Source organism: Bombyx mandarina, chromosome 25, assembly GCF_030267445.1.
Source record: "Bombyx mandarina strain Sakado chromosome 25, ASM3026744v2".
NCBI classification, from domain to species: Eukaryota; Metazoa; Arthropoda; class Insecta; order Lepidoptera; family Bombycidae; genus Bombyx; species Bombyx mandarina.
Window position 1 is genome coordinate 8,165,842 of NC_143231.1, and position 12,651 is coordinate 8,178,492.

The 12,651-nt window shown below is 36.1% G+C and overlaps 1 protein-coding gene across 2 annotated transcripts; it reads left to right on the forward strand.

The window, feature by feature from the left end:
- Nucleotides 1-3,499: 3,499 nt before the first annotated feature.
- On the forward strand, nucleotides 3,500-5,563 carry sturkopf (lipid droplet associated hydrolase sturkopf). 2 transcript variants are annotated; one of them, XM_089738359.1, is made up of 3 exons: nucleotides 3,504-3,759; nucleotides 4,765-5,025; nucleotides 5,312-5,450. In XM_089738359.1, exons 1-3 carry the CDS (start codon nucleotides 3,576-3,578, stop codon nucleotides 5,314-5,316), a joined length of 450 nt encoding a protein of 149 aa, XP_089594485.1. In that variant the 5' UTR covers nucleotides 3,504-3,575; the 3' UTR covers nucleotides 5,317-5,450. The 2 variants fall into 2 exon arrangements, with proteins under 2 accessions (XP_028038624.2, XP_089594485.1); XM_028182823.2 differs by having other exon boundaries at nucleotides 3,500-3,759; nucleotides 4,765-5,563.
- Nucleotides 5,564-12,651: the final 7,088 nt, after the last annotated feature.

Genomic DNA, 12,651 nt, shown 5'->3' on the forward strand with positions numbered 1-12,651 from the left:
ATGTTTGAAAAGACCGAAATTATTTCATATCCGAAAACTCAACCTTTTCATATTTTTTTATTGCTTTGATGAGTGAACGAGCTCACCGCCCACCTGGTGTTAAGTGGTTACTGGAGCCCATAGACATCTACAACGCAAATGCGCCACCCACCTTGAGATATTATAAGTTCTAAGATCTCAGTATAGTTACAACGGCTGCCCCACCCTTCAAACCGAAACGCAATGCTGCTTTACGGCAGAAATAAGCGAGGTGGTGGTATCTACCCATGCGGACTCACAAGAGGTCCTACCACCAGTTATAAACGAATTACCGAATTTCATTTAAAGGTATTTAAAATTATACGAACACAATGTGAAAATCAATTTTAATTTTTTATTTTCTACGAGATTATTGAAAAGTAAGAGAGCAATTTAATTTTGATGATTTTAGAAGAAAATTTCTCGCCAACTGTTTATTGAAATATGAAATCCAATTAGAAACCATTTTCATCTTTTAGGCGACTGAAGCCTAAATATATGTATATTATTAAATAATAACCTATGCACATAAATTAATTTGCAAAAGCGTGTAATTTCTTTAACATCTATTTCTAAAAAAAAAATTAGGATTTGTTGTAAGTTTTTTTTTTTTTAATTTAAATCAATCGATTATGCAATGTATATAATGTGCCGACCCTCACTGTGTATTTCTCTGTTGAATAATCCAGTAAAATTAATTAAGATTATATGAGATTTAGGAGATTATAGATAAGTGCTCGTGCTCACGGCCAAATAAAATTGGTTTGAACTAGATTAGTTGAGTAGTGTCATTTAAATTTATTGCATAATAAGCCTCTGCTAATTCGAGGGGCCAAGGTCCTTTGCTACTTTAGATTTGATTTTATATTAATCTTTAAAGATACCCCGTTAAAACACAATCTGAACTTTTGGAATATATCATTCACAAATCATAACATCGCCATTTAAAATTCGCACCCAGAAATATTTCAACAATAAAATCATATGGATTGGATAAATATTCCATATTGGCTTTTGAACCAAATCACATTAGCATATTATAAATTCACGTTTTATTAAATATGCCGTTAGCCTTGAGAGCTATTTGGATATGGGACCCGATCACTTTTTATGTTACAAGGCAAACTACACGCAACCAGCCGAAATGCAAGTCAATGAACAAAAATTTTCACTTTCACTATATAATAAATAATATGAACGTTACATGCAAGAAATTAGACGATTAACTGTACTGAGTATATAACTATACCTGAGACCTTAGAACTTATATCTCAAGGTGGGTGGCGCATTTACGTTGTAGCTGTCTATGGGCTCCAGTAACCACTTAGCACCGGGTGGGCTGTGAGCTCGTTCACCCATGTAAGCAATAAAAAAAATAAAAAAAAAGATTTAATTTTTGTTTACTTGGCCGGCTGCAAAGGTTGGTTTTTAAAAATTACTTAATCTCTCTCTCTTCGTGTTTGTTTCAGGGTAGTGACCACCTCCATCCATGACTTTCGTCCTCACGACTTTGTGTATGTCACTCGGAGAAAATCAGGGGAAAGGGTGGGGCAGCCGTTGTAACCATACTGAGACCTTAGAACTTATATCTCAAGGTGGGTGGCGCATTGACGATGTAGATGTCTGGGCTCCAATAACCACTTAACACCAGGTGGGCTGTGAGCTCGTCCACCGATCTATGCAATAAAAAAAATATTAAAATCCGTCATTTAAAACTATGTAGGTACTTTCAATTCAAGGTTTAATCTTTTACAGTTTTACGGTAAAAAAATTACGGTCATTTTGTTATTTCCGATGTTTTGAATTTTTTACCGTTTCCGTGTCCCGTCGTCCATGACCAAAGTATTTCCAATCATGTCCACGACTCATGAAAACCGAAGAAAGTATTATAATCATTCAATTCAATTAAAATAACAATGAAGATTATTATTGAAAGTCAAAATAAACTCTACCGTCGGGTCCAAGAAAAGCCACCGTCCTACGCAGCTACGTCAAATTTACTTATAATTTGAATATAAAAATATTATTTCTGCTACAATATACTAACTATTATAACATTATAAATAGAGTCCCAGTTTAATACAACATACTGTTGAAATACAATCATCAACATTTAAAGCAATGAAACAAAAATATGTCGGGAAAACGATGAAATAGTAAAATAGAAATTCTGCACACCTGCATAATATCTCCGTCAATCATACAGGTGTGTGAAATTGAATCTCATGAGCGCAAATCACACGTGCCCCCATTACCATACGATGGTGTCGCTCACCCTAATCCCAACTATTTTTTAGAATCAAACCTTACATCCACTAGCATAGAGTTTGATTTTGGTAAATTCTGAAAATCAAGGACAAAGAGAGACACAGACGATCTTCCTTAAAGATTTCTTGAACTTCATTGGCCTCAAAAATGGTCCATAACTTGTTTTTTGGAGTTATATTTCCTAACGAGAAAAACCTTTTATTAATTATTTATTTTCAATTCAAATTAGAATACGTTCATAATTAAAAGTATTTATATTAAATTTCCTTATTAACCAAGATCATCAGTTCGGTATTTCATTAGTGGGTATACTTTTTAAACAATTATTAAAAAAGACTTCAGGGTAGCCTAGGTACACTCATCCACGATTAAGTTTTACTAGTAGCTACAAAATATACGACTGTCTTGTTGACAGAATTTAAATTTGATGGTCCATATATATATATATATTTTTATTGCTTAGATGGGGGACGAGCTCACAGCCCACCTGGTATTAAGTGGTTACTGGAGCCCATAGACATCTACAACGTAAATGCGCCACCCACCTTGAGATATAAGTTCTAAGGTCTCAGTATAGTTACAACGGCTACCCCACCCTTCAAACCGAAACGCATTACTGCTTCACGGCAGAAATAGGCAGGGCGGTGGTACCTACCCGTGCGGACTCACAAGAGGTCCTACCACCAGTATTCATTATATAGCTAAAACCTTAACTAGTATTTAACCACGTACGACTTCAAATTATTTAAGTGGTATGTTTACTTTTTGTTTCTTAGTTGAGTGGACGAGCTCACGGTCTACCAGAGTCCATAGGCATCAATAAAGTAAATGCCGCCACTTATCTTGAGACATGGGTTCTAAATCTATAGTACGACTGCCCCACCCTTCAAACGGAACCTTGTGGATTCACAAGATGCCCTACCTTCCAAGATACCAGCAGTAAGATGCTCTAGTAACAGTAAAAACGTCCTTACACCATTAAAGATGCCCCACCACCAGTTAAGACGCCAAACTACCAGTAAAGTAAGTATTAAGTGTACAAGAAAACTAAACTATGAAGTTTAGTTAGAATACGTAGTATAGAAGTCCTTAATATGTATTATCAGCTAGTACACCATCGACGCCATTGCCAGCTACAGAACCCTTGTAAAGAAAACGAGCCACAACAACTTGTCCGTACTTGTTTTCATTAAAATTTAAGTCAATCTTGTAGCTCTATAAAATTTAATTTTATTCGCAATTTGGCAGCATTTAAAAGTGAACGTGTAGTGAATGTATTAAAAAAAAACATGGACGTTTACGAAACCCTTAATAATGTTCCAACTCAGTTGATCGCATGGGGTGATCCATTCGCCAACGATAGTGACTCCGATGTTATTGTGATCATACCCGGCTGTCCAGGGATACCAGAATTTTACAGGGAATTCGGTGCTGAATTATACGAGAACACAAAGCTGTCGGTCTGCATTGTGGGTAAGCGAATAATTTTACGAAATAGTGTTAACAATTCTTGTAACAGTTGTATTAAAAATTAAAATGAGGTATTATCTTTTTTTCGGGAACTTAGAAATTTCGGGAACTTATTAAAACTCGTGAAGTCGTCGTGGCCTAAAGGATAAGGCGTCCGGTGCGTTCGTATCTAGCGATGCAACGGTGTTCGAATCCCGCAGGCGGGTACCAATTTTTGTAATGAAATTACGCACTTAAAAAAAAAGTTCACGATTGACTTCCACGGTGAAGGAACATCGTGTAATAAAAATCAAACCCGCAAATTATAATTGCGGGTGAGTCTTGTGAGTCTTGTGAGTCCTCTTGTGAGTCCGCATGGGTAGGTACCACCGCTCTGCCTATTTCTGCCGTGAAGCACTAATGCGTTTTGGTATGAAGAGTGGGCCTACCGTCATAACTATAGTGAGACCTTCGAACTTATATCTCAAGGTGGGTGGCGCATTTACGTTGTAGATGTCTATGGGCTCTAGTAATCACTTAACTTCAGGTGGGTTGTGAGCTCCTCCACCCACCAAAGCAATAAAAAAAATATGTGTGGTGTCGTGGAACACCGGGTAGGAACGAAGTTCCTTATTATAAAAATATTAATTTTAAGTTCTATTCCAAGTATAAAGAAAATAAAACTGGAGGTTTCGCAACAACCCACGGTTATTCGATAACGTGCGAACTTATTGTGGTACACTTCATTCACGGTAGTTTGCATAAGAGTTAGTGTATTGCGCAAACGAACGCTCTGAGATCGTGGTCAATGAATGATATAAAATATGTTATTTTTTGTACGTTATTACAAAGTTAAGTCGTACACTGTGAGCATTACTAATAAAAATCTTACGTTACGGACGTTTTTTCCCGGTTAGGGTACCCCTCCGCATAGTCCTATAAGGAACGTCGTTCCAAAAAAAAAATTATTATTAGAGCAAAAATCGTATTTAGGACCCGTTAAATAACAATGTTTTAATTTTTTTTTAGGTCATGCAGGTCACGGCTTACCTTCAAAACAATTAATGTATATGGAGAACAAAAAGCACTTGTTCAACGTGAGAGGGCAACTCTGTCATAAGCTAGATCTCTTGACAAATTTCATAAGTCATAGACGAAAATTACATCTAATAGGACACTCGAGTGGCTCCTGGTTACTGGTCGAACTACTGGACAGAAACAAACAACTGACAAAACGCACTGTATCCGTGAATCTGCTGTTCCCAACACTACAAAAGATCGCAGAGACACGTAATGGAAAATTAGTGAACGTTATTAGAAAATTTCATCATTTAACATTAATTTTGTTGCAGCTGATACAAATGCTACCGAAAACTATAAGCCATGCTTTAGTCAGACTATATTTAATAATCAATTCACTTCCCTTGCGTTTTGTAGATAGAATATTGTACATGTACCTCAATCCTGACATTGAAAAATATTCGTTGGTATTAGCTTACGAAATCATAGACTCGTCGAGTGAGTTAAATAGGACTGCTATTGATAAGATCAAACATTTGACAAATGTTGTTTACAGTGTAAAAGATAATTGGACTCCAGCCAGTCACATTGAAGATCTGAAAGCGTTTGAACCACATTTAAGCGTGAAGAACATCGATGTGGATCACGCGTTCGTTTTGAAATCTACAAAGGTCGTAGCGCAAAATGTAACAGAATTCATTAAATCGAGATTAACGTATCAAAGCGTTCTATGATTATTATTATATTACTCTAAAATCCCTAATGTAGATAGTACGTGTTATAAATATTCAATTGACGCCGACCGCAAAGATTTGTCCAATAATTTATGAGCACAGAAAGAGAAATATACAGCTCTTGAACAAATTAATATTTTATTTACGCTCCTATTAAGCACTCCACATTTTCATTGAGAACTTCCTCGAATACCATTTACTTAGAACAATAAAAAGATATTTGATAACGGCGAATATCAACAGGTCGGATCGAGAGCACTGTCAATTCCCCATATTGTGTAGTTCGAAACAACAATTGAGCCGGAGCCGTCGACTGCGATCCGATTTCGAAGACTTTATTCCTGGTATAAAACGGTATAGCCCATACAAAACTATTCAGAGCAGGGACGTCATAAACTATTTGGAGTAGAATCAACAGCGATCTGGTAATCAAACTTGTTTAATAATTTACTAGTATTTGTTCGTTTTGTTTCTAAGCAGTATTTAAATTTATTCTTGTATCATTTTGTTTAACGAAATTAGATTTAAAATTTATACGAATCCTTCTAAATATATGTCCAGTGCCAAATGACGTCATTAATGATGTAATGACATGATTGATGATGTAATTGCCTCTGCATTCTTAGCTATTTCTTTGACTCTTTCAATCCTAAAAAAATCCTTTCAACGAGTCAGCTTAATACGAAAACGCAATAAAATTTGCTTTAAAAGTCTTTGAAAGGAATTTACGAAAAAGTTTTATCTCGTTTCCTGTAATCCACGAAGCCCGAATACTATGAGAGTTCCGGCAACAATGTATGCAAATCATGTGTGTTCCGAGCCGATTACATGTCTGGATTCTGCGGATCATTTATAGTTAATGCTAACTAAGGGTTAGAGCTCACTACTATTTATTTTATTCCCCTTAATACTACTACATATATATAACCAGGCTATGTTAGCGCGCAAAGAGAATAGAATCTGTCTCGAAAGCATGATGTACTGAAGTTAAAACTCTTGTTGGGTGCATTTTTTTACTGGAGATATGAAATATTGGTAATCCACGTCGGTAGATTTGAATAATGGGTAATGGGAATAATGGATCATGGGTAATGGGAATAAGAGGTCAGCCGTTATGCAATACGTTTAAGATTTCAAGCTCTTATGTCAATTATGTGTTGAGGTGAGCCGTGGGTCGTGGGCCAGGGGTATAGTCAGGCAGTTTGCCTACCGAAAAGAACTCACTTTAAACCTCATTTGAATAAGGGAATAATTCATAGCGCTAAGGAACGATTTGCTTCGATTGACTTCCACGGTGAAGGCACGATTGACTTCCACGGTGAAGGAATAACATCGTGTAATAATGGTGAAACCCGCAAAATTATAATTTGCGTAATTTCTGGTCGTAGGACCTCTTGTGAGTCCGCGCGGGTAGGTACCACCGCCCTGCCTATTTCTGCCGTGAAACAGTAATGCATTTCGGTTTGAAGGGCGGGGCAGCCGTTGTAACTATACTGAGATCTTAGAACTTATATCTCAAGGTGGGCGCATGTACGTTGTAGACGTCCATGGGCTCCACTAACCACTTAACACCAGGTGGGCTGTGAGCTCGTCCAACCATCTAAGCAATAAAATATAATAAAAAAAGGAAACTCGTAAATTGTATTTATTCATTTTCTATTATAGGACAACTTTTCTGCAAACAGTTGTATAGTTCAGAACAAATCCTAAAAACAAAGACAAAAATGTACATACATATAACAAGGATTTTTTGCTTAAAATAAAACCATCCTTATGTTGTCGTGATTTAAAGTCGAAAATTTGCTAACCATACCCAAACGATTGGCAAATTTCCGAGTGAAACTTAATTCTGTAAAAGTAAAGAGTGATTTTCATTAGACAGCGTCATTTGCATGTTATTCATTAGTCCGGAGTGGGCGGTGCTGTATACACGGACCACACCCGCGCTTTGACCGTAAGCTCTGGCACGCTTTGAATATATTTCCTTAAACAAATTATTCTATATACGACATATATCTTGTTAAATAAAGCATATTTAAAGAGATAAAAGTCCTAAATCATAGTCTTATGACATTAAAATTTCGTTAATAGTATAGTGCAAATTATGGTAGAAAATTTACAAAAATCAATTCAGTCTCTCAAGTCTGTCGATGATCATTAAAATTACTTCGATGTTCTGGAAAGGTCATTGCATGCTATTCATTCTATTGATCGTTTATTTCGCAAGCAATATTGCTCTGGCGGAGACGTGAACACTACGATTTGAAGAATTAAATCAAAATTGTAGAAAACTCTAACCCAAAATTGGAATACGGAATTCAAAATGCGCTTAATCTTCATTCATTTGTATGCGGGGTGACTTTAAAATAGTCACCTAATTAAAAGACTTCCTTTGTCATGCAGATACGTCGGAAGCAATAAAAGGCTTCGCATTCTAAAAACCCTTCCAAACAAATATTATTTTGCCCTTGGAAACCACAAAGTAAGTATTACTGTGAAGTTTCCTTTTGTACCTTAATTTATTAAGATTCTCTACATTATTTACTCGTAAAAGTTTTCTAAAAATATGTTCCAAAATGCGTTTTTGATTTTTTTAAATATAACACGTACTTCTGCCGTTATAGCTGACAAAAAGCCGATAGTGACACGAAATAAGGACAAATCGTGGAATTAAAGTCCGAATATGACTAGAAAATACAGTATGTTATAGATAATTGAAGTTTTTATTTTATTTTATCACTTTACAGATTTTTTGTTATTTTTCGCTTGTTAAGTAGTAAAATAATCAAAAATAATATTTCATCGTGTTTTCATAAATCATTGTTACTGTTTAAAACGATTTTACGGCTTGTTCTTTTTTTTTCTCCTACCTAAGCTGATAGTCTTGAGAGGCTATTTCAGCGTAACCTTAACTAGTAGGAGAACTCGCGGGGCTTAAACCTGACGACATTGCTAACACGAACCCTAGCAAGAGCCGTGCTTCGCAGAATCTATCACCGGATCAGAAACGCGACCCACTGAGAAGATCCGGCGAGAAACTCAGTGGGCTGTGTCTGTGGGTTAATTTTGTGGCTAATTTACTCGAATGATGACCGGTGCTTGGGGTGGCTTGTTCAGTTAGCATTAACAATATATTTAAAACACATAATATATAATACAAAATAATATATGTATATATGCAAAAAACATAATATATACACATTGTAAAAACTTTGCCAAAAAACCTACGTTGTTGTTTTTGTTTTAAATTTCAACAAAAAACAGGACGAAAGTTTAAAATTTTATTTGCGGCCACTATTCGCTCCCACTGGCGAACTACTTTGTTTCTAAATAACAGTACCGTGGCTGCAATTAATTTGGTAACCTCAGCCTGAACAAATGCAACTATTTCCGTAATGGACTTCACAAATTTACATAAAACAACAAATCTACCACAAACAATGGAACTTACAAGATATAGATTAAAAGCCCTCTTTTTCTTTTATTAATTATTACATCCAAGCTACTCGACTGCCACTTCATAGAAATTCACATTGAAGTGAATATCGAAATAATTTTTTTTATTGCTTAGATGAGTGGACGAGCTCACAGCCCACCTGGTGTTAAGTAGTTACTGGAGCCCATAGACATCTACAACGTCACCCACCCACCTTGAGATATAAGTTCTAAGATCTCAGTATAGTTACAACGGCTGCCCCACCCTTCAGACCGAAACGCATTACTGCTTCACGGCAGAAATAAAAAAGGCTGTGGTACCTACCCGCGCGGACTCACATGAGGTCCTACCACCAGTCGAAAATATATGTTGTATCACTCATATTTTACAATAGAACAACATAAACAACCCAAAAACAAAAGTTTATTTTAAGACTGGCATTAGTTTAGTTACAAAATCAAATACGCTTACACTCAAATTAAATTAAATCTTTGAGCCGGTTATTAATAACTAGTCTAACAATTCGCTTCTTGTTTTGTCTCTTTCAGGTTTACTTTTGGATTCAATCTGACTGATTATTAAGTATTCTTAATTATGGGTCACGCGTGCTTAATGTCTCGGCTGCGGAGAAACATAAAAACCAACGCCCAAGAAATCTTACCGCCTATTAAGAGTAATCAAAGAAGAGGGATTTCAGAACCTGCCCATCTCTCTTTGTCCTTAGCGCGTCTATGTGCTTAGGCTCCAGCACCTACTTGCTTAACTAGTGAATTTTGAGCTCACATCGTCGTGATAGCAAATAAAAAAACACAGTTTCATAGATTATTTCATGCATGTCTCTCCATTATATGAATTACTAGAAAAAATTTTTTTCAATATTTTCTATTGTGGAAATGAATTCAATGATCTCCTGACTTTTTGAATAAAACGATCAAACCTTCGACCTTTTTAAATAATAGGAAGCAATAGAATAACACAGACGATATAAAAATACATAAACAAAAGGTTTTCCTTGTTCAGGCAACATTTTTTTTCTGTAAAAGTTACCTTTGAAAGATCTCTTAGATTTAAGAATAAAAATACGAGTATGAAGATGTTATCAACGGCGTTCGTATACTCCATTAATCTCAAAAGTACAGCACAAGAGCATAGTGGTGATAGCTGATGATCGGCCACTCCGAGACGTCAGCCAATTCCAGGGGCACATTCAAACAATTTGTCCTTCAAGAGATCTAGACTAGTGGTTCAATAATTTTAAGTAGCTTCAATCTACTAAAAACCCCAATAGGCAAAACTGAGGTTCCCTGTAGGTCCCGTTCTCGCTCCGGTGAAAGTCACAGTGCGACCTGAAGAGGTTGAGGCCGTACGGCGCACTACTAGGACTCTAACGCGCCTTCAAGGAAAAACATCGCAAGAGCGACCAGTTGATGGTGTATCGCCTCCCAATCTGGCAGGCTGATTCTGCCTCACCAGGGTGTCCTGGGACTCCAGCGGCAATGCCTGGCCGGTCTGACGGGCTGACGTTCCAGGACCATTGCTTCGCCTTGAAAGCCTCCGTCGGCCGGACGTTCTAGAGGTAAGCCACATGTCTGGATTGAGCGATCCCCAAGCCCAGGGATCACGTAGGAGGTTCGACCCGTGGACTGTGATCAAGTTCTGAATATCCTTTCCTTTAGAATCGCTTCTCAATTAAATAAATCCTTTCAGACATAACACCTTAATTTATATGACATTCTTTGCATATTCGTTTTTAATAAATAGATATTAATAAAAATTGATTATCATCATTTTTATTTTTCTTATAATATTTATTTCGGTTTTTCATTAAAGGATACTAAATATGTTTCTTTTAAATAAAATTGTGCACTTCCTCAATTATTTTATAGGAAAACACAGTATTCATAAAGATCATGCTAACACAACTATGCTAACAAAAAATAAATCCAAAAAGGTATACAGAAAAACTGAAACATAAATCAACACAAAACAAAATCGACTTAGAAAAAAAATAAGGCTAAGAATGAAAGAAACGAACACATAAAACTAATGACTATTTTAATAAATCGAAATAAAAGATAAACGTGATTGTTTTCTGCCCCGAAAATGGATCAGAATCGACATTTATAGCTCTGTTTTGGTAAATTTAGTGCCAACTCAGCTACCAATAGCCACTGTGAATACAGTTAAGCAACTTACACCATTGACTACCTACATTAAAGCCTTTTTCATTTTCCCCCGCGCCATTATTCTCGTGTTTCTTTCCCCTTATAAAAATGACTTAAGCTGACGCGAATGCAAATAAACTGCCTTCGCTTTTTATTCAAACACGTGAAACAATTTCCTTTCCACGATAAATCAGGGTTATTTTTCACAATCATAGTATTTTATTCCGTGAAAATAACTTAGCCGGTTACAGTTTATAATACGAACGTAATCGGGATATATTTACGAAAACGTTTCGTTTCTCAGCGTTATTTTACTGAATAACGCGCCAAAAGATATTCGCCGACATCCCAAATCTGACAAAGCCATAACATAACCTGAAAGTTATCCAAAATAAACATAGCATTAACTTTTATCGGCGGAGGGAAACCGTGGAGCCATGAAACGGAATAAAGAAGTTAAATAAAATAAGGTTTCCGCGGGGCGAGGTGAGTGAGGCGTCCAGAAAGTTCGGCAGGTTCAGCGATAAATCGGAATTTATGGGGGCGCCGCCGTCGAAGCCCGCCGCCGGTGCCGCCGCTGCATAACAACACCAGCTAAAAGCATTGCTTACTCGCTATGTGTTCGTTCTGTTGACTTTAATTATATACGTAACATTTAGTGAAGTAAGTTTAAAGCTAAGATAAATTTTGTGCGGCTACTTTAATAGTCGTTCATACTTGTATTTAGGCTATTAAAAACACATTAAAATTGTGATTTTTCATTTGAAAAATTGACGTATTTTATATTTCTCAAAATTTCTTATTAAATTTTATTTATTGCCTTGTTGAAAAAAACATGTTGCTGAAATAAGAGTCTTGAAAACGTATTTTTCGGAAAACCGTCTCACTACGAACCATGCTGTGACAAAAATATAAAAAAAAACCAAATATATATTATATAGTCCACAAAATGTAAATTTGACATAAAAATGAGGCTTCAGCATACTCATACTAAACTTCTTTTACTCGTACAAAAACACTAGTGTTAATCCCACAACCCTATCCAATCGACGGCTACACTCTTAGTCATTTAATTAATTAAATTTATCGTTAAACTCACATGTGTCGTCATAATTCCAGGTAGTACGAGAAACTTTGGACAGAGACAATGTTATTCAAATTATATGCCATTACGGGGAATTTCACTTAGACGGAACACGAGTATTTGCTCGCCTATGCCTACTTGAGTAGGAGACGTGTAGGAAGTAACTCAGTATGCAATTGCGTAATAATACGGAATCATAATTAAATTTATTCAGTACTAGCTGACCCGGCAGACTTCGTAGTGCCTCAATCGATAAATAAAAGAAACATCAAGGGGACACATCAAAGGAAAAACAAAATTGTTTGTTTTTATATAATTTCAAGTTTTTTTTATATTTATCTACCTTTAAACCTTCCCTGGACTTCCACGAATAATTCAAGATCAAAATTAGCCAAATCGGTCCAGCCGTTCTCGAGTTTTAGCGAGACTAACGAACAGCAATTCATTTTTATATATAGAGATTCCATAAAGCCTTTT

What these genes read in the sequence shown, in the direction of transcription:
- sturkopf (XM_028182823.2), top strand. Translation starts at nt 3,576, where the DNA reads ATGGACGTTTACGAAACCCTTAATAATGTTCCAACTCAGTTGATCGCA. An exon ending in GCTGTCGGTCTGCATTGTGG is followed by an intron (nt 3,760 to 4,764) that starts GTAAGCGAATAA and finishes ATTTTTTTTTAG; the next exon opens with GTCATGCAGGTCACGGCTTA.